The 23,193-nt window shown below is 44.0% G+C and overlaps 1 protein-coding gene across 1 annotated transcript in view; it reads right to left on the reverse strand.

The window, feature by feature from the left end:
* Window positions 1-7,287: 7,287 nt before the first annotated feature.
* The window catches only part of zranb3 (zinc finger, RAN-binding domain containing 3), a 71,468-nt gene continuing 55,562 nt past the window's right edge, over window positions 7,288-23,193 (reverse strand). The window contains exons 17-22 of the mRNA XM_083908836.1: window positions 21,737-21,879; window positions 16,233-16,373; window positions 12,882-13,031; window positions 11,395-11,587; window positions 9,373-9,504; window positions 7,288-7,732 (exon numbers count right to left, since the gene is read on the reverse strand). Of these exons, the coding sequence (XP_083764962.1) occupies window positions 7,634-7,732; window positions 9,373-9,504; window positions 11,395-11,587; window positions 12,882-13,031; window positions 16,233-16,373; window positions 21,737-21,879 (858 nt within the window). The 3' untranslated portion in view covers window positions 7,288-7,633. The remainder of the gene's footprint in view (window positions 7,733-9,372; window positions 9,505-11,394; window positions 11,588-12,881; window positions 13,032-16,232; window positions 16,374-21,736; window positions 21,880-23,193) is intronic.

Genomic DNA, 23,193 nt, shown 5'->3' on the forward strand with positions numbered 1-23,193 from the left:
CCGAAAATGAGGTAAAACTCTCAATGCAACAGCCTCCCCTAAGGTGAAACGTGGATGGAGCGAGCCAAAATGAGATGATTAAAGGTCACATAGAGTGGTCCTGTTGCACATATATGTTAGTTATGGAGGTCTACTTACATACATTAACTTGTTTTTATGCTCAAAAACCTCCTAGTTGCTGTAAACGAGCCGATAGAAATCTCTCCTTACTGACGCTCTCCTCAGTCGTGACATTTCCGACATAAATCTCACACCCAGAAGACAGAGTGTCTTGTGATTGGCCAGTACCCGGAAGTGACATATTCAGCACACCCTCTCTCAGAAGCACAGCTCCCCCCTCTGGAACGGTGGATGCACTGCTCCTCATTATCAAAACATTGTTTTAACAGTGTTTAAAAATAGCTTCTTCACGACTCCCCGCCGCAGTCCCTTTGACGACCTTTGACCCGGAGTCAGACCCAGAGTCAGAAGACACAACCGGATGTGCCCGGACTAGTGCCCGGAGCAGGAGGATCAGGAGAACCGCTTTACGTAACCGGACCGGGTTTTTTCAGAGATCTCGCTGAGCCCGAGATTACAATAAAACACAGCGTTCTCAGCAGTGGCTGAACTGTTTGTTTAGAACCTTCAGGGCTTCATAAACAAGGTAATGACGCAGATACACACTAAAAAAACAGCCTTAATTGGAACTTCCGGTCTAGTTCCGCTTTAAGGAATAAAAGTGAAGACTGATGAGTGAGGTCAGGGAACTGCTGCACTCTTTCGTGACACCTAGTTTGATTTAAATAAGGATGTTCTAAACTTCTGAGAACTTCCTGAGTCTTTTGTCTTGTGTCTGATCCACAAAATGGATCACACCTCCACCACCATGCAGCTCGTCTCTGAAGCACAGCGACGGTAAACTAGGACATCACACGTGTGTGTGTGCGTGTTCACCGCCGGCCTAAATAAAAAGACGGATCGGACTTAAATATCCAGTGAGCGCTGGCAGCAGCGCTGATGAAACGCGTGCTCAGGTACATGTGAACACCTCTCCTCTCAAAAACCTGCCTACGACCACATAATTAAATAGATTTCTATCATCACACAGAATCAGTGTGTGTGTGGGCTGATGGAGGACGTTTCCGGAGCCAACTCTCTCTCCGCCCCCGTTTTCAACGGCCCACGCACTCGGTAATTGAGAAACTGGCAGAAGAGAATATACAGAAAAAAAGGAAATAAAAGTGGCGTGGGTGTGAAGATGTCCACGGCTGAGCGTCCAAACGCGGCCCACTCAAACCACCGATTCCGCGAGCGGCACTTATCAATACATTTCTCTGTGTAAGTAAGTTTCTTTTATTTTTAGCTTGATGATTGTATAATCATGATCTGATGAATGGTTACAGTAAACCTGCGTCACTTGCCTTTTCCTCCTCATTTAAATATTAACTACAGTGTAAATTAAAGCGCGTCTGTGGCTCAGAAAAGGTCAACGCTTCACGACCGACTTTAAGGCAAACTTTCAAACTCACACTTCCCTTTCAAGTTGGCATCTGAGAGCTTATTCAAAAAACTTTCTTTCTTCATTTAATTTTTGCTTTATAATTACTGACTACAAGGCGATAATCATCTCGTGGCACAAATCCCGGATCTGGAGCGTCACCAAAAGTGGATCCATTGTTGCCGCGTCCAAAGCCAATCTGCCCGCTCAAAGATGTTCACTCACAAACGAAAACATGAAGCGCGGCGTTCGCTGTTCAACAGACAAACGTTTCGGCGCCGCATGAACACGGCGAAGGATCACTGCACACAGGAAGTACATTCTCTCTCTCTTTAAAGTGCTTTCTTAACGTCAAACCAACATGATTGTGTCCAGATATCTGTCGTTTCCTGTTTCCCAACATCTTTATTCAACGGTTTCTCTGTTTTTCAGAAAGTTCTACAAAAGGAAACCACAGCAAACTAAAGCCAAGCTCTGAAGATTTCAAACAAAACGGGACAAAGTGGACTCTAAAACGCTCGGGTCAGAGAGGTTTATCATTTGTTCACTGCTTCCCCAAAAACTCCACAAAAGTCACAGTTTTCATGACTTCGTAAACAAAGTGCTGCCAACAGGAGGAAGCTCTAACAGCTTAGAACTGAAACGTAACAACGTTTATGTCAGTTTTATCTTTTAAAACACAGAAGTGATCGTCAAGGATTTGCGGTACGGTCGTCGTCACTGTACCGCAGCTGAGTCAGTCCTGGCAAGAACATATTTACATTTTTCTTATGTCTCAAAGTTGTTAATTTTTGGGACTTTTGACTTCTCAAAAACACAAACTTTGATAGCTTTCATCTCCAAATTGCTATCGCTGCTGCAGCTGCCTTTTCCAGGTGTGTGAGGAGTCGTGAGGACAATAAGACGACGAGGACAAAGCCTCCATTTTGTTTCCTTGAGCTGATGTCGCTGCCGTCACATGATCTCACACACAAGTCAGGAAAAGTGTGGACTCTAAAACGCTCGGGTCAGAGAGGTTCATCATTTGTTCACTGCTTCCCCTAAAACTCCTCAAAATCACAGTTTTCATGACTTTATAAACAAAGTACTGCCAACAGGAGGAAGCTCCAACAGCTTAGAACTGAAACGTAACAACGTTTACGCCAGTATTACGTTTTAAAACACAGAAGTGATTGTCAAGGCCAAACTTCATTTCTGTCGTCACAGATGTCCTGAACACAGCCGAGTCAGTCCTGGCAAGAACATATGGACATTTTTGTTTTTATTACGTCTCAAAGTTGATCATTTTTCAGTACTTTTGATTTGAAATCTCTCAAAAACACAAAGGTCGGTCGTTTGATCTCAAAAATGATATTTGCCAGGTGCGTGAGGACAACAAGACGACGAGGACAAAGCCTCCATTTTGTTTCCTTTAGCTGCCGTCACGTGATCTCTAAACCGAAGAAGAACCACGTCGAGCCGCGACACAGACATTTCCCACAGATTCCTGCACTGACTACTACTCATGCTGTGTGTTCGAGGCATTATGGGATGCTGCAGGACTGATGGAAGACACCGGCAATCGGGGGCCTCTCCTCATTAGACGGCGGGCTGAGCGAGCTCATTAGGTCGCGGGGCAGTGCGGCTTTATCCTCCCGAGGTGACCAAAGGTGCTTACACAGAGCTGCACGTCTCAGTAATGATGCTGCAGAAGCTGTCACTGCTGTCACGCCGCCGACGTGACCTTTCTCTGCGCTGGACCAGGTGGAATGTTCAGGATGAGGCAACGACCGACGAGGCCCTTTTTTTTGTTTTTACCTCCCAGATTGAGGAATCAACATGTCGATTCCCCGTGCGCGAGTGAGATTATCGGCGATTGAAGTGATTTTTAACGCGGCAGAGTGAAGCGGAGCCGTGCTGAGTGTGGAAAATGGCTGATCAATGGCCGCGCGGTGAAGAAAGCAGATGAAAAGATGTCTTTTAAAGCTCATGAAAGGAGGAACTTGTAGGAGGGCGTTTTTTTGTTCGCCGTTCCATTTTTAACCTCAATCATGTGAGGAGCGTAATAAAGACCGTCTGATGTCGAGAGCTTGTTGGACGTGCGGCGTCTCTTCAGCGCCGCATGTGGCGACTTTCAAATTAAACGCTCACCGCCAGCTGACGCGGCACAACGCAAGGAAATCTTAATGATAGTAAAATGCAGATGAGATCACATCGGGCCTAAATTGCGTTAGCTTGCAGACGACGACGTGTAAAAACACTGTGGTCAGATCCGGTCCTCGCGGGGGCCTGATTGTAATGGACCACATGAAGCGTCGATTTAGCCCCGCAACGACGCCAACATACAGATGAGAGCGCACGACAGCGGAGACGTACATTAATCCTGGCCAGATTGGAGACTGTATGAATTATGCTAAGAACCTTATCTGTTATTCCCCCTCGTCTCCTGCTGGGTGAATTGATTGCGTTTTTTTTTTTTTTGGTCTTAATCCGCAGCATGCCACGCATCCTGGGAGAAAACCAGGGAGCCATCTTGAATAAATAGAATTTGGACTCGACAAAAGCCGTCTCCAGCTGAGCCAGGAGAAAGCGGCCTTTTCTCCCAGCTCCGCGCACACACAATGACATTAGGAAACCGCCGCGCTTTTACAAGGAAATCGATTTCCGCGTCGGTCGCCTCAGCTGCACTTTCTCTGGGGATGTCGTTTTTAAAAGCCTCTTTGTCGCCGCGGTCTTTAAGGAGCATTCCCACTGCAGCCCGAGCGCCTGTTTTAATGAGATTAATTAGATCGCTTATGAGTGATGGTCCTCCACCAATTACCTGGGCTATAACACCATTTTCCTCCACCCAAGGCGCAGCGGCGATCTCCGCGAGCCTCCGTGCAACCAGGAAATGATTAATCATCTCATCACATCCCCAGAGATAATAGCACAATAAAGACAAAAAGCCCCGTGTTTAACGCCACGCGACGCTTTCCTGGACGCTAACGCCGCTGTTCGATTACACGACGCGGGAGCGGCACACGCTTTTTCTGATGTTGTAGCGCACAGGTCCGTTCCTCCTCTGTAATGAGCTTCTGCAGTTCACATTCCATCAAATGACCGAGAATCACACATGCCAGCGTTTTTCATGCCTGAAGGAGAGTGAGAGGAGGGGGGGGTCAGCGGCGGTGGCGGCGGCGGCGGCCTCCCTCGTGTCTATTTCCTCTTCCTCGCTGAAGGGCACGCAGGGTCGCAGACACACAGGGATCACAGCGGCGTCTGTGGCAGCCAGGAATCAAACCGCAGCAGGACTCGGCCACGGCGTGTCGAGCCGGCGGCTGCATGCGGCGCGGCGCGCAGGCTTTTATTGGCCCTTCTCCATCACACCTGTCACACAAGATTGGGTTTGTAGAAGCGCTTCCTTCAGCTGAAAAGGCCAAAGTAGATTATGGAGGGCAGGCGAGGTTGAAATGGAATAACCGGTGGAACGGCGCCAAATATAACGGCGCGCTGTCTGAATGCAAATGATGATTGAATTATGAATGATTGGTGTGCTTTGCCGTCCGCTGCAGCACTTCCAGGAGTTTTCATGTCGTAAAAGGACACGTGGTGACAGCGCCACCTGTGGGAGTTTGAGCCCGAACAAGAACATAATGATCCTTCTACGTAATCTGAAGGCGTTAATTGACGAAAGTCCTATGGAATTGAGCTATAGTGATATTAATCTATTTCTCGATTTCCCCTGGACCCCCGTGAGCACGGCAGGGCCCCCGGAGGTCCACTGACCCAGATTGAGAAATATTTTTTTCTTTCTTTGTCTTTCAAGAATTTCATCTGTCATAAATCTTTACTGTGTTTTTTTTTTTTAATGCTGGATAAACAGCGTTTTTTTGTCGAGGAATTTTAATTAAAGCATTACTGACAAAACTGATTAAAAAACCTACATCTATGATATCTTAAAATAATAATATCTTTATCTTCACTGTTAGACAGACTTTAACAACAGGAAACTGAAGTTTCTAAGCCACTCACTCTCAAACACCAAAGCCCATAGAGAAAATCAGTGATTTTAGCTCACAGGGACACAGGAGCTGCTGGTCCTCTGCTGCCTCGTGTGGTCACCTTGTGTCACTGAGTTAAGTTTAAATTAAATTATTTCTAATGCCGAATTAAAAAAATAAGTAATTTGAACCTAGTGATTAGAGAGAGAGTGGATCAACAACTCCTGTGTGCTGTGATGTTAAAATCACTGGTTTTCTCTATGGGCTTTGGTGTGGGAGAGTGAGTGTACTGTACTGATATCATGTTTATATGAATACTGAAAAGTACAGAATATTTCATCATCTGATCATTTGCAAATATAAATCAGATAATGACGTTGACCTGCTGTCAATCACTGTGGAGGTGATTGAATCCTGTGAGTCCAGAGCTGCTGCTGCTGCTGCTGCTGCTGCTGCTGCTGCTGCTGCTGCTGCTGCTGCTGCTGCTGCTGCTGCTGCTTTTACTCTTAAATTGATTTTCTCCTTCTGTCACTTCCCCGCGATGTTTCCCACCGTGTTATTATTTCCGCTACATGTTTGCTGGTCTAATTTTGGCCATGTGACGCCGGCTGTGTTGCTATGTAACCTGTCTGTGCCGCAGTGGCGCCGAGGCAAAGACGCTGATTACACTTGATGGAAAAAGTGAGGTTTGCTCTGCTGTGGACTCTAGAAACTGGAGGAGGAGAAGGAGGAGGAGGAGGTGAGCTCACAGACCTGTGCACGCTCCGTCCGTGTTTGAGTCCGTCTTTATTACTGTCATCACCTGTGGAGGTAACGTATCTCATCAAACAGTGTGGTCTTTACCCAGCAGCCCCTCTGAGAAGAACACGAGACGTCTTCATTTGGGGGCGCTGTCTCATTATGGCTGCGTCTGACAAACACACTTCCTCCCTCTTTCAATACACTTTCCCTGTGAAACACACACACACAGTAACACACAGAGCTTGTGGGTGTAATAAAGCAGCAGATCAGAGTCATTGGCTGCTGACAGGGACTGACACTGAAAGCTGCTGTTGTTGGAGAGCTGCCTGGGAGATGTTCATTACTCACAGAGCTTGTCGGTTTGGACAGGAGAGGAACAACGGTCTTATTAAGTGGAGACCTGGAGCAGCCGTAGGGGAAATACACACACACCCACGCGTGCACCCACACGGCCGCTCACAAAGTTTGAAGCTGTGGCTTCCAGCGAGCGCTCCGATTGGCTCTGCCGCAAACATTTTGCTAACTTTTCCCCGGCAGAGGCGGGATCTGCTGAGCACGCAGACGCGCGGATGTCGGGACGAGGCGACGTGTGCGACATCAGCGGCGTGACGTGACGGCCCGCTGGTATTGATTGGAGTTTGTGATGTCTGTCTGGCTCGTTGTATAACTCGCGTAAGAACACATTCACCATTCCCGACAGTGCTGAACCTGAAGCCTTGTTTCCATAGTAACTCTGCTCTCCGTCTCTCTAAACATAGCCTCCTGACTGACTTTAGCTCCGCTCAGATCATCAAGCGCAGCTGAGGAGGAGGAAGGATGCGTGGACATAGACAATAACGTTCATGACTCCAGGCGCTGGTGTATTTACAGTCCACGCTGCGGTTAAAGCCGCGCTCTCGCTCACACACACAGAGGAGACGACGCGAGGCGAGATGAAAATAGGTTTTTTATTTCGCCCGTCTTCACAAAGATGTACACGCCGCCACTTGTTGCCAATGAGGACACTCCAGTGTTTCCTGCTGCAGACGTTTAATCACAAAGACCCTAATTCATCTCTCACCTGCTGCCTTTCACCAAGTGTGCACAATCTTAAAATAGCGGCATCTTCCTAAACAACCTGCTCCACTTCAGCCTCCGGCTAAACGGGGACGTCATAAATCAAAACCAGTGCGGCTGACGGTTCTGGGACAAGTGGGGAGTCGGCAGAATTAGCATGAAGCGGTCGTGGCTGTAAATCTCTATCGTTACAGCAGCTGCAGATCTGCACTGATATCAACACAGCGTGATTAAAACAATAATAAAGCTTTTTGAGATCCGGCTTTTGAGAAATCCAGGCCTGCTTTTGAATCATGATCCTTCTTCTTCTTTCAAACTGTACGGAATGGTGTCAGCGAAGGATTCTGGGAATTTCACACACGCATTCAAACCCTGACTGAACCTTTGTGTCATTTCATTTCTTGACGAAGAACCTACTGATGTCTGACGCAACCTTGGCAGCCGCCTCACTCTTCCTGCGCCTGCTCCGATCCTTGGCTTGCTGAGCCGTCCTCTGTGGAGGGAAAAGAACAGAGGCTGATGTAAGAGGTTCAATCTGAAGAAAAAAAGTCAGTCACATCGATATATCCAGCATCTCCAGATTAAAGCGTCGGCGTAAACAGCCAGAGAATCCCCGCATCACAAGATGCAGAGCGTCTCTTTACAAACGGACAAAAACATCTGAACATAAATCTGTTGAATCTGTGTCAGATCTGTTATGTATTTAAAAGCAACAGTTGTGGCTCTTTACTGACACATTATCACAGAGCTGGCTCCACGCTCTGCATGACCTTTTGTCGAGAAGACAACAATCGCCGTCTCTCTCTTTGTCTCTGAGTGAAAACACGTCTGTCTGTGGAAACACAATCAAAAGGTTTATGAGCTGAGACTTTTGTGAAGTCTCAGCTCATAAAGTCTCTGCCTGATTATGTCTGCAATATCTGATGAGTGTGTTCACGTCTTTATCTCACTGTTAGACAGACTTTTCCAACAGGAAACTGAAGTTTGTAAACCACTCACTCTCCCACACCAAAGCCCATAGAGAAAATCAGTGATTTTAACATCACAGCACACAGGAGTTCACAGGAGATTTTGATCCACTGCTGCCTCCATCACTAACTTACTATGTCTTCTTTTTTAATTCGGCATTTGAAATATTTAATTTAGACTTAAATCAGTGACACAAAGTGACCACACGAGACAGCAGTAGACCAGCAGCTCCTGTGTCCCTGTGAGCTAAAATCACTGATTTTCTCTATGGGGTTTGGTACGGGAGAGTGAGTGGTTTACAAACTTCAGTTTCCTGTTGGAAACATATCCTTAATATATCTTAAGATACATTAAACTGACATAGATTGATTTTTAATTTTATTAAGTGGCTAAAATCTGATTTTTCCTCTCTCCCACACCAAAGCCCATAGAGAAAATCAGTGATTTTAGCTCACTGCTGCCTCGTGTGGTCACTTTGTGTCACTTAGGTTAATCTCAACGAAGGATTTCAAACACAGAATAATACATGTGAACTTACTGACGGAGGCGTGGTGGATTAAGAGTCGACCAGCAGCTCCTGTGTCCCTAAAATCACTGATTTTCTCTATGGCCTTTAGTGTGGGAGATTGAGTGATTAACAAAAGTCTGTCTAACAGCGAGATAAAGACGTGAACATGTTCCTATCAGATGTCACAGACCTAAGCTGATGTAGATTTAATAATCTGGGTCTTTTGTTAAAGTGTGTCAGTGCTGTTAACCTTCAGGCTACATCTAAAAAAAACCCTGAACTGTCCCTTAAAGCAGTGAATTGCGTGTGATTATGAAATATTGACCCGAGGAGGAAAATGTTCCCCAGACAGTTGAATAGCATTCTGCTACAAACGTGATTCATCACTATGTCAAAGCAACACGTGATGTGATGTTATTACAGACGATGTATGGCTGTGTGAGGGATGTACTGACTGTTGATCAATGTGTTTGACCACATTACTGCCAACACACTCCATGAGCGATGACTCGCTTCTTGTTTTTTTAGAGGTGGATAAAGGGCCACTCCGTGCTCTGTGCGGCTTCACCGTTAGATAAATTGCTTTTGGCCCTTTTGGCCTCTTTGGCTGACAGTCTCGGGGTGTCACGGCGAGTTATGGATGTGAGGCCACGCACCGTTCTGTGGCAGACGGTGCAGAGCGTCTGCAGGTTGTCCAGAGAGCACTGTCCTCCGCCGCCGTACACCGGACGGATGTGGTCCACCTGCCAGAAGTCGCCTTCCACCGGCGCGCGGATCATTTCGTTCAGCTGCAAAGACAGAACACCGTGTCAGGACTTTGCGACGTGATCACGACCACAAGTACAAGAGGAGACGTACAAGACATGAGGAGGAGGACGAGGACGAGGAGGAGGAGGAAGAGCGGCGTCTCGTCCACGTTTAAACGCTGAGATTAATGTGTGATTGTGAGGATCACAGCAGCACATGAAAAACAATAATTGCACCAAATCAATGACAGTGAACTTTGACTCTCAATTATCCATCACACGCAGACGCGTATGTGTGTGTGTGCGTGTGTGTGTGTGTGGCCTAAATAACAGGCAGCTGCAGACAGAAAAAGAGGTTAAACAAACCACAGGGAAATAACATCGACACACGACTGCAAACAATAAAGTTTTCACTTCATGGTTGAGGAGCAGCGAGAACCACCGCCACCACACTGACCACAGACGCCATTCTACTACACATCAGAATAATATAAGTATAATTTAATATCATTTACATGATGGGGACTTGATTTTTGTCCCTATAAGGAAGACAAGTCCCCACACTGTGAGTGTGTCATTAGATTTAGGTCCTGGAACACACACACACACACACACACACTACACACAATGTCTACATTTGGTCAGTGGAGGAGCGGTCAAGTGAACTTTTTGAGAAAATAATAATAATAATATTTACGAAGGCCTTTTCACAGAATTTCAACGTTTTGATATGAAGCTCAATATAAACTCACACGACAAACACATTTAATCTATAATAACTTGATCTTATGTGAAACTGATGAAGGGGGCTGCAAGTTTGAGACCCGAGACCTCTGACCTGAACTTGAACCTAAACCTAACCCTTAAACCAGGTCTTAAATGTCCTCACTTCCTGTGGTTTGTATGTTGTTTTGTTTCTGGTCCTAACAAAGGTACACACACACACACACACTTAAATGAACCTGTATTTGTGCCAAACCACGCACCTTTCTTCACCACTATAGAAGATGAGTAATCAGCTTACAGGCATCTCTCTCACACACACACACACACACGCACACGCACGGTCTAAACCAAAGAATGAGCCTATAATCTGGAGGCTCTTCCACCGCTGCGGCGTCTTATCTTGTGGCTGAGTTTGTTTCCTCTAAAGCTCGGTGCATCGATCGCTGCTGCTGCTGCTGCTGCTGCTGCCGGCGGCACTGTGGAGTGTGTGTGTGTGTGTGTGTGTGGGTTTGTGTGTGAATGTGTGTGTGTGTGTGTGTGTGTACGGACGGAGGGTGGCTTTGCAGGATAGCAGCCAACCAAATCAAACAGGCTTACCGGTCGAGGCCTGGCACTGGGAGAAAAAAATCAATGGGCCCAGCAATCCATTTACTGGGAGCTGGGCCCTTAGAGTGCAGATCAACCTGTGTGTGTGTGTGCGTGTGTGTGTGTGTGTGTGTGTGTGTGTGTGTGTGTGTGTGTGTGTGTGTGTGTGTGTGTGTGTGTGTGTGTGTGTGTGTGTGTGTGTGTGTGGGTGGGTGGGGTGAAGAGCAGGGGGCATTTATTTTTGCACTCACACAAACACAAAGACATAAAAGCCTGTTCTTGTCGGTCTTTAGTTCACATCAGCAGCTCTGTTTCCATCAGCCTTGTGTGTAAAACAAAATACATCTGAATGAAAAACAACATGAATATAATCAAATTGGGAAATATTGCATCAAATGGACGGAGCGTATAAAGGAAATGATGTAATAATTTAGATTTGATGACACACTGACCATAAAGAAACACATCAATGTGCATTTTCTTTGACATAATTTGAGAAAATGTTACTGTCAGAGATGAACTGATGTTAGTTATTATGACCAAAATAACCAAAGACCTTTAAAGGAAAACACATTTTATACAGTTTAGGACATAAATATTAAAGAGAATAAATAAAGCCACCTGTTTGAGTGACAGCTGGGCGAGCCAGGTGTTCTCCAGCATCTCCTTGCGCTGGGAGGGCGGAGCGTCGCGGACCTTGGCGAACAGGTCGTGGGCGTTGAGTCCACACGCCTGACAGATGCCTTGCTCCGCCTCCAGGACGCGAGAGCGCATGTAGGATTGGCTGGAGCGCAGCTGGAACTCCTCCTGACACCTGAGGGGGAGGAGGACCAATCAGAGCACAGACGTCTGTATTTATCAGGAGAACATGAGAGAGAAGCTGTCATCATCATCATCTTCTTCTTCTTCAGAGACTCAGGAGAGTTACAGTCAGAGGTTCAGAGCACAGACGTGTCTCACCTTGACTCAACGACCTGGAAGCGTCTCTTGGAAAAAGCCACTCCACCAAATTGAATTTCCACTTTAAACAGGCAGAGGGAACAAAGACGCCGCGCAGACAACACATTTTATCACTTAGAAGAGTTTAGCTGGTTTGTGAGCGAGCGGCGGGGACGGATGCATCGTCTCGCTCAAGGACAGGACGAGACAATAGCATCGCTGCAGCGTGAGAAGCTCGAGTAATGAGGATCTTTGGATCAAATATACAGCAGGACACTGTGTGACCACGCAGGTCTGTTCCCACTGAACTCAACTGGACACAATCTACCACAGAAAAAATGACATTCTCAAGAAATCCCCACCTTTTATAATGGACTAAAGTGGAAAAAGATGATTTGAACCATGACATGGTTCAGTCCCATTGAGTTCATCAGGTTCAAAGTTCAAACGTGAACTAAGGAGCTGCTTGTAGCCCAAAACACACGCACTTTAACATAATAAAGAAATCTAAATGTATTAAGCACTATATATACATATATGTATATATATAAGACCAAAAACTAAAATCTAAGACCAAAAACAACAAAGCTACTTTTGCTCGCACACGCACACGCACACGCACACACACACACACACACACACACACACACACTCTGTGTTTTATTGAATTCCTGGCTGCCAGATGGGCCGGCTTTGCCACAGAGAGCTGACAGAGCGTAGAGAAAAGTTTGGGGTTTAGTTTATTTAAAATAACGTCCAAACAAAGACGGTCTGATAAAGTTAAAATAGTAAAAAATATCTAGATCACAGGGAAAAGGTGGTCGTGAGTGATTTGGGGCAGAAACGTTTCCTCTTGTCGTGATTTATGTTATTTATGTTGTGAATTCGGCATCATGATAGTTCTGATAGATCTTTTTAAAAGTGCATCTCCGTGTAAAACGTTTGGGAAACATGGATAAAAACCATAAAAACCTGATATTTACAACACACACTTCAGCCCAGGAACCAGTAATTACTGTAAATGTGGACATTTCATCACACGTTCATAAAAATAAATAAATATATATATATATATATATATAAATATATATATATACATATGTGTATATACAGTATACATGTACTGTGTATCACACATAGAAACTCTTTAAACGGTGTTGTTGTCAAACCTGTGGCTGCAGAAGCGAGTGTCCCAGGCTCCTCCGCTGGTCGAGCACGTCTTCTGACAGGACAGACACAGGGGGACGCCCTCGCTGTCCACAGCCTGCAGATAACCATCCTGCTCTACTGCCGACGTCCCACAGGAGGCGCTGTCCTGCCTACACACACAGACAGAGAGAGAGAGAGGCCACCAATAACGAGTGAATTAAAATTACAGCGAATGACGTCACATTTTTCCTGACACGTTTGCCTGTCACTCGCCGGGGCGTCACTTCTCAATGTCTCCTCATGGTGGCGCTGCTCAAGTGAATGAAGGAAAGTTAAGTGGTTGAAGATAACGGCGGAGAAGATGCTCCATCCACGATCAATCCATGGACTTTATGACCTTTAAGAAATGCGGAAAAACTTTTTGTTTTGTTCAGTTAGAGACAGATATCGTCACATATCCTGACGTGCACAAGCGTGAGTGACAGGAAAAGATGATGAAGATGAAAAACAAGAAAAAGAAGAGCGGCTACACCAGTGATCAGGTCCATGAGTTATTTGATCCAGAATATGGTCAAATCTGTGTTTTCTCAAACTCAAACGTTTACAGAAACACTCAATCTCATTAATCCACGAACAAATGAATTGACAGACAATTTAGTCGTTAATTACTCATCAAAACAAAATGGTTTTAATCACCAATGAGACACCAGAGTTTGATCTGTGCAGACTGAAACATATCGACGGATAATGTGCGGCGTTTAAACATTTAAAAAAGACGAGGGCAGACAGAAAAACACTTATGTCTGCTTAGAATATGAAAACATACATTTATGTAGAGGGGAGATGAAAGCGCCAGGCACTCGGAGAATTAATGCTTTAATGGTTAGTTTTGTCGGAGGACCTGGTAAAGATTTTAATTGGCAGTAAAATGGGACATAAATGCAGTATTCAGGAGGATGTGCATGAAAAAACAAGGTTATGTCGTCTGTCAGAGAGCTCTGAATGAGACCGAGAGTCTCTGTGGGGAAGACACATAAAGCTCACTGTATATATATACACACACATATATATATATATATATGTTTGATTTTTAAAGACGTGACCTCGACCTGCGTGTGTGAATCACATCTCTGTGGAAACACAATGTACAGTTTTACAGCGTCTATTCACACATGATAAAAAATGTCGACTTGCTTTGTGTGATGCAGATGCAGAGCTGAAAGACATATGGCTCCCTCTGTGTGTGTGTGTGTGTGTGTGTGTGTGTGTGTGTGTGTGTGTGTGTGTGTGTGTGTGTGTGTGTGTGTGTGTGTGTGTGTGTGTTGTTGGCAGAGGACAATGATTCTGGGCATTTGCCATGTCGTCGCAGCAGGGTGTGAGAGCCACGGTGGTGATGACAGATGGACTAAATTCTCTTTCCCCCTGCTTTACAATCCAGAGAGGAACAAAGAGTGAGGGTCTAACCATTGAAATGGTGAAGAAGAATAAAAGGGAACCTATAAAAAACACCAAGAGATAGAAATAGACTTTTTACAACAAGTCTGTCTAAAGTGTAAACCCCGAATACACTGACCAGAAGAGAAATGGGGATAAATACATGTGTCCTCGACGCGTCGTCATTTAAATTCATGTATGCACGAAGCATGTTGGAAGCCGCGCGTCACAGCGTGAAGTGAACTGTGTGAAAAGTCGCACTTCAAACCCCAGAAAAATCACACCGCGTGTTGCCCCGATCGTGTGTTTAGCAGCGCTTTCCCCACGCCGCGACCGCTCATCTGTGAAGCCTCGTAGCAGGCAAGGATACCGTGGGCACTGGAGGGTAAAAAAAAAAAGATCCGACGCTGGTTTAGTCCGACTGTCAATCGATAAAGCCGCTCTCTATCTCACTGCTGATCATGACGGGGAAAATTCATCATTTATATCAACACAAACACATCATTTACATTTACCAATGAAAAATACTGATTTATTTACCTCTAATCATCAAAAAAAACACTATTTTGATTTGGTTGGGAAATGTTGATTTCTCCTTTAACGTTGCCATGTCAGCAGCAGTAGCTACGACGGCTAAGTTAGCTTTAAAACTGCATTATGGTACATTATTTTTCATGTTAGCTGTACCTGCTTACCTATGTTTAAAAAAACTAGAGTTACGACATCATTAAGTGTTTTACCACGATAGCTATGAGCACCGTAGCAAGAAAGCTAATTTAGCTAGCTTTAAAAACGTAAGATTTTAATGAGGAAAACTGTATTTTCTTGTATTATATTGTATTTTTCACACTATCTATTATCACGGTAGCTGTACCTGCTCTACTGTTTTAAACAAAAATAAACTTACAACATTGTGAAGTGTTTTCCATATTAGCAAGACAGTTAATTCAGCTTAAACTGAAAATTTTTACATTATTTTTCACGCTATCCACTATCACGTTAGCTATACCTGCCTGCTTGTTTTAAACAACGCTAAAGTTACGACATCATCAAACGTTTTACATGATAGTTAAGAGCATATTAAATTAGCTTCTTTTCTTTCTTTTTATTTTTTAGTTATGAGCATTTGAGCTAGTTTACTTGCAATGACACACGATTAAAACATCATGTTAAGCTATTAAGCTAAGCTAAACATTCTAAAAAAAGTCCTGTTATACTGTCACAATATCAGCATGCGAGCTATGTACACATTAGCTGTGAGATTTCTAGTATTTCTTCAGCATTTTAGCGTTGGCTGAAATGTTAGCACTTTAGCAATGCTAGCTTTTGACTAGCATTTTAAAGACAACACAAACTGCTCAATTATGTCATTAGCATGTTAGCTTTTCCTGGGTTTCAGTTCACCATGCAAGGACAAAAAGCGTGGACGGCACCTTTAAGACACTTCACGGTCAATCACAGATGATTTTCTATGTGCTGGTATGGTGTGTGTGTGTGTGTGTGTGTGTGCGTGTATGTGTGTGTGCGCGTGCTGCAGGTTTCCATAGCGATATCCCCTCCTGGGGTGAGCAGGCCACTGCATCTCTGCCAGCAGATTGTATTATGGTCTATATTTACTGTACTAACACACTCAGTGGGTTCTTTGTGCCTCTCCCACAAGGCACACTCATCTCCATGGAGACGGCTGCAGGAAAGGAAAAATGAAAACATGCCAAATCCCAGAGAGGACGTCGTGTGATAAAACAAACTACCTTCATGTTCACAGGCTGGAAACTCATCTCTAAAAACAAGCAGCGTTATTTATGACAACAAAAGCACAACTGTCAGCGCTGTGTGGAATGAGTTTAAATTTGAGGATTTCACACTGAATCAGTGTGTGTGTGTGTGTGTGTGTGTGAAAACGTTGAGATGGATAGATATTGTGGAGGTGAACGTACCTGAGTGAAGCAGGTGGTGTTGGTGAAGAGGCAGAGAGCCTCTTTGTGAAGATGTTCTCCTTTGTGACCAGGCGAACGCTGCCTCCCTCTTGCTGGGCCTTGTTCAGTGAGGCCTGAGCCACTTCATCTTTGCTGAGGTATCTGTGAACAAGAGAGTTCCACGAGTAAGAAGTGATGACAGCACCAGGTAACAGAGGCAGGTTTAGGGCTACTATCCTCATAATATCAACATCAGTTTATGACATATTGAGAACAGGTTCACGTCTTTATCTCACTGTTAGACAGACTTTAACAACAGGATACTGAAGTTTGTAAACCACTTAGAGAAAACCAGTGATTTTAACATCACAGCACACAGGAGTTTGAAATCCTTCGTGAGGATTTCCTTCCACCTGAGTGACACAAAGTGACCACACGAGGCAGCAGTAGACCAGCAGCTCCTGTGTCCCTGTGAGCTAAAAATCACTGATTTTCTCTATGGGCTTTGGTGTGGGAGAGTGAGTGGTTTACAAACTACAGTTTCCTGTTGTTAAAGTCTGTCTCACAGTGAAGATAAAGACGTGAACAAAAGATAATTGTAGACTTAATCTGAGTCTTTTGTTGGTATCTCAAATCACTTTTTCCTTGAGTAAAACTCACTCACTCTCCCACACCAAAGCCCATAGAGAAAACCAGTGATTTTAACATCACAGCACACAGGAGTTCACTGGAGTTGTTGATCCACTGCTGCCTCCATCACTAACTTCAAATGTCTTATTTTGTAGAATTCGGCTTTTGAAATTCTTCTTTCAGATTAACCTCAGTGACACAAAGTGACCACACGAGGCAGCAGTAGACCAGCAGCTCCTGTGTCCCTGTGAGCTAAAATCACTGATTTTCTCTATGGACTTTGGTGCAAAGTGACTAAACTTTCCTGATGACGTTGAGTGATGTTCAGCAAACAACGCATACATTTTTTTTATTGCTGCATTGGGATGATGCAGTTCAGCTGTAATATTTGTGTATATGATGGTTTATTGATTATTTGAGTATAACGTCTAATAAAACAATCATTTAAAAGTCTGGCGCTGGATTGATTTTCTAACGGCAGATATTTGCCACGTGTCTGCTTGTGCATAAAGTAAGAGAAGGACTACCTGAGAATGTAGAAAAGCAGCGAGTGTACGTGCCTTGTGCACTAAAATCTGGGTAAAGCTCTTTAACAAAGCAGTACACCAACAGAATGTCTGACCACACCTGATTTTAAAGGCACTTGGAGCTGCTTTGTTGTCAGTAAGAGCAGTCAGACTCACACACACACACACACACGACATGTCACACACTGTCACACACTCTACAAACAGCCTCAGTGCAGGGAGGAAGATTAACTTTTAACATTTTTCCCCGTGCACCTGTGCTAAAATGCAGGAAATTCTTCCTTTCCTGTGGTATTTTTCATTCTGTTTATATTCTGCTTGTCCTCGCCTCCTCTGCTGAATCCCATTACTATTACTGTTGCTGCTGCAGCAATCTAATTTCCCCACGGGCATCGTCAATCATCTAATCTAATCCATCCACAGCGCCACTGTTTTTTATGGCCTTTGTAATACAGATGCTAGGCTGTGCAAGTTGAAAATTGCAACAAACACTCCATGTCAATCTGGGCGGGATTAAAATGACCCTGGGATGTCAGGGTTGATATGAAATACAGGAGGAGCAGGTTTGTTCTGGTGTGTGCGCTCCGAGGAGAGGATTCCTCGGAAAACGTTAAAGATTTCACAAACTAACGCTTTCCTTCTTTTTCCCTCCTCCGCAGGGAGGTCAGAGGTCGCGCTCTGCTGCTGCTGCTGAGTGGACGTTTGCCGACTCTGCCGGAAACAATAACCACACAAAGCGTTCCTGTGAGTAACCCAGGAGACAACGCAGCCGCGCTAACGTTAGCTCTTAGATTTTCTTTGTGATACTGAGTCAGATTTTTAAATTGTGAGTGGTTTACAAACTTCAGTTTCCTGTTGGAAACAGTCCGTTAACAGTGAGATAAAGACGTGAACGTGTTCTTTCAAGACTGTAGATTAAAATTGGTGTTGAACACTCACTCTCCCACACCAAAGCCCATAGAGTTAGCGATTGAAGCAGTGGATCAACAACTCCTGTATGCTGTGACGTTAAAATCACTGATTTTCTCTTTGGGGTTTGGTGTGGGAGACGTGAAAATGTTCTTTCGATATCGTAGACTCAAGCTGACGTTTGTTAATTGGCTAAAATGTGTTTATCCTGGCGTCTCTGCACCGTTTCCACTGAAAAACCATGTCATACAACCACGCTTCACCTGAACTTTCCCCATTAAACAAAAACACGTCTCAATAAGAACGGATTCAGGAGGATTTTGAAGCTGCATCCACTGTTAAACTCTGCCTTTTGTGTTTCTGCTGGGCCCTGCGGGCGACGTGTGGGGACACTCATGCATTTCCAACACCTCCATCTGGACACAGAGCGCTGTGTTTGGGAGGGGGATGGAAAGAGAGAAAAAAAAAAAAATGAAGGAAAGACGGATGAGAGGACGTGGAGAGAGAGTGGAGGTGGAGAAGGAGGGAGACGCATCAAAGAGGAGACATTTGTGTGGAGGCTGAGGGGAGATGAGGAAGAAGGTAAGTCTCCATCAAACACAAGAGCTTCAGCTTCCTCTGCTTCAAACAGTCTCAGCACAGAGGCTGCATGAAACGAGATACCTGACACTAAACTGGAGCCCAACTGTGATTCTGGAACACTGTGTGTGTGTGTGTGTGTGTGTGTGTGTGTGTGTGTGTGTGTGTGTGTTTGCATGTTTTCATGCAGCAAAGTGTTTGGGCAGTAATTCTGTTCACTGCTTCTTCTTCTTCTACCACAGTAGTCAGTGTTTGAACCGTGTCCTCAGCCCTTGTTCTTCATCCTTCTGATGAACAACATTTGTTTTTTAATTCATTTAAATAAACATGTTCATGAGGAAGAAAATATGTAATAAAAACAATCAGGTTTTTTTGTTTTTTTTTTCATGTGAAAACCTACAGGTTAAATGTCAGATAAAGCTAAGAACTAGCACCTGGCTAATTTTGCTGAGCATAAACACAAGAAAAACAGGTGAATAGCAAGTCTGTGATGTCTTAAGAACATGTTGACGTCTTTATCTCACTGTTAGACAGAGTTTTCCAACAGGAAGTTTGTAAACCACTCACTCTCCCACACCAAAGCCCATAGAGAAAATCAGTGATTTTAACATCACAGCACACAGGAGTTGTTGATCCACTGCTGCCTCCATCACTAACTCACAAAGTCTTGTTTTGTCACTTCTTCTTTTGAAAGTCTTTGTTCAGATTAACCTAAGTGATTTCACACTTTTATTTCACATTAGCTGTCAATGTTAATAAACATCAAGGCACCTGCACTAATAATATCTTAACGCCTCCGCTGCGTACTTTCATTTCAATTTTACACTGTTATTGTGTGAAAGAAAACAGTTTTTGTTTAGTTAAGAACAAATGCACTCGCTAACTAACCACTGCCGCTCACAAGTTGCTTAGCAATATGTCGAAAATTAGCAAACAAAGAAGCAATAAACCAATACCCGGCACTGTTTGCAGTAATTATAGCGATGGCGTCAACCAGATTAAAATGCTCTCATCTCTCCTCGAATCACTGAAAATCACCACGAGAGGCTTACGAAGGAAAACATCCAGCGTTGGAAACGCGGGCAAAGTAGATTAAGTTTGAAGGAGTTGAAAACTGAGCGTCTCGGGGCAGCGAAGGTGAGCCGAGCTCGCCCCGCTGAGCCGACGCTGGAGCCTGATTGGTTCTGATTAGTGAATAAATCAAACAGGTATCAAATCAAGCCGGGCCAATTGCCTCCCACTCACACTGTGATTAGGTTCATGCACCCAAACACGTTCCCTGGTTGAGAAACAGTCTCTGTCACTTACACACAAACACACAAACACACACACACAAACACGAGGCTACCCTGTAATTGGCAAACTCTCCCTGCCTCTATCTACGCCAGCTGTAATTAGTGTGGCAGCAACAATGCTTGTTTGTCAGGGAAAAAAAACCACACAAAAGTCCACATACACAGCGCTCATCCTTTCCTCTTACGTCTCCGCTGACACACTTTGAAACACCCACACACACACACACACACACACACACACACGCCTGGGGCAGTTAGTTTCGACAAATCTCTGCTCGTTTCTCTCAAATGGATTCTGACATAACGCTGGAGGAGAATTCATCTCACCACTTCCACCATTTAAACTCGCGCTGTCAAAATTATCACCATAATTGCTGCGATTAAAAGCTCGCCGCTCTATTTCCCGGGCGTGTCGGGGAACGACGGTGGCCTCCACAGGCCAAAAAGGGATGGAAACAGTTCCTCTGCACTTCCTCATTTCTGTCTTTGTTTCGTTTCGTCTTCTTTTTTTCATTTGCCTAATAATCTCTGCTCCAGATTAACAAAGAACACGTTAAGTTTAGTTTGAGCTGAAAGGTTTTTCACGACTCAAATCAGGGTTGTGTTTTTGGAATAGTATCTGGTACTACGGACAATATCTGACAAGATTCAGCTGAGCCGATATATGTAAATGTGACGTCAACAGACTGCCGGCCACTGATTGGTCAGAGAGGGTCGTCACTGAAGAGTACGGTGGCCCTGAGGTGCAAAACACAAATCAAAAACACAAACGCATAACAAAAACCACAAAATGTTTTGTGATTTACGTTTTGTGATTTGCGTTTGTGTTTTGAGTTTGTGATTTGTGTTTTTTGATTTGCATTTGTCTGTGATTTGTGTTTTGTGATTTGCATTTGTGTTTTTTGATTTGCGTTTGTGTTTTTTGTTTTGCGTTTGTGTTTTTTGATTTGCGTTTTTTGTTTTGCGTCTGTGTTTTGGGTTTGGGATTTGTGTTTGTGTTTATTGATTAGCGTTTGTGTTTTGTGATTAGCGTTTGTGTTTTGTGATTAGCGTTTGTGTTTTGTGATTTGCTTTTGTGTTTTTTGATTTGCGTTTCTGTTTTTTGTTTTGCGTTTCTGTTTTTTGATTCGCGTTTTTTGTTTTGCGTCTGTGTTTTCGGTTAGTGATTTGTGTTTGTGTTTATTGATTAGTGTTTGTGTTTTGTGATTTGCGTTTCTGTTTTGTGATTTGTGATTTACGTTTGTGTTTTGCACCTCAGGGCCACCGTAGAAGAGTCAGGAGCGCGACGTCCGACACAAGAATCAAAGCCAACAATGCTGAACTGTAGATTAAAGTTAAAAAGACTTAAAAATCATTTAGCAAAGGTATTTTAGTTCAGTGTCAGACAGAGTTAAATCTTTTTAACCGACAAATTCTAATGATTCAATTACACCCAAAACAACTGCTTTACACGTCACTAGTTTATGTGTTTGTGTCGCGGATAAACCCACAACCACCAAACCGAGTAGAGTAGAGTAGAGCCGAGTCGTGCTCGAACTATATGATGGAAAAGCGTTGAAGAACCAGTTTGTGGGCGGAGTCTGACCTCTTGGTGCTGGAGTGTGGGCGCTGAGCGTTGGCCAGCTGCTGCAGACCCAGAGTGGGGCTGTGGAAGAGGAGGCCGCTGCGACGGAGGAGCTTCTTCTTCATGGCCGTGAGGCTGCACCACTCCTGAACCAACCTCAGCACCTGAACACACACAGAGACACACACACAGACACACACGTCTCAATTTATACACAATTTCAAGACAAATGAAAAACCAGTGGAGCCTTTGACTTCAATTCAAATTGACAGTTTGGACACTGGAGCCTCTTTAAAGGCAAAACAACATTTACTTTTTTTTTTTTTTTTTTTTACTTTTCCAATTTTGGAGCTTTGAAAACAAACAATCTAAAGTTGCCGAGGACAAATACACACACAGACAGAGAGATGGTTTTCCAGATAACTGAACAAAACTCATCTGTGTCTGCTTTCAGCCAAGTCAAGGATTCAAAGAAAATCTACTGGCACAATAACAAACAGCAGAGGCAGCAGCACTGAGGCCTAATGGGCTATTTACCTACGTATATTACACTTGAGGAGTGGATGATTCTGTCTCTCTCTCACAATGAGATCTTCACTCTGAAGATGAGGCTGAACACACACACACACACACACACACACACGCTGTGTTGATGCTGAAAAACCGCCTTTAAAAAGCAAATGCTAAACAACAGCAGCAGGTAAACAACACACAGATGTGTGCATTAAAGGTTTGAGAGTGTTATTATTATTATTATTATCATGAGAAAAGTAAATATATCATTAGATTCTGCTGTGTGACATATTTCTCATGTGTGTTTTTTAAAGCATGAAACTTTATCGTTATCCAGCTAGATATACGCAAAGTAAAGATGATTAGAACATATATTTTTACCACTTAAATATGAGGCATGAGGTTTAATAAGATTTAAAAATGAATAAGATCTGTTTACTCTCCCACACCAAACCCTATAGAGAAAATCAGTGATTTTAGCTCACAGGGACACAGGAGGTGCTGGTCTACTGCTGCCTCGTGTGGTCACCTTGTGTCACTGAGGTAAGTGTGAACAAAGTTTTTTAAAGCCAAATTGACAAAATAAGACATTTGAACTTAGTGATGGAGGCAGGAGTCGATCAACAACTCCTGTGTGCTGTGATATTAAAATCTTGTAAAATCACTGATTTTCTCTATGGGCTTTGGTGTGGGAGAGTGAGTGGTTTACAATCTTCAGTTTCCCGTTAAGAAAAGTCCGACTCACTGTGAGATAAAGACGTGAAACATGTTCTTAAGAATTCGTAGACTTAATCTGACCTAGATTTTATTACATTAGTGTTTTGTTACTTCTTCTGTGAAACTAGTGACAGAATAAATATATTTGTTTGTGATAGGAAACTGAATCTGATATCAGTTTGACTTTTTCTCGCTGTTGTGTGCGTTTGTTTGTGAGTGTGTGTGTGTGTGTAGCTGGTTTTCCACGC

This window comes from Microchirus variegatus (assembly GCF_963457635.1).
Source record: "Microchirus variegatus genome assembly, chromosome: 22".
Lineage (NCBI taxonomy): Eukaryota > Metazoa > Chordata > Actinopteri > Pleuronectiformes > Soleidae > Microchirus > Microchirus variegatus.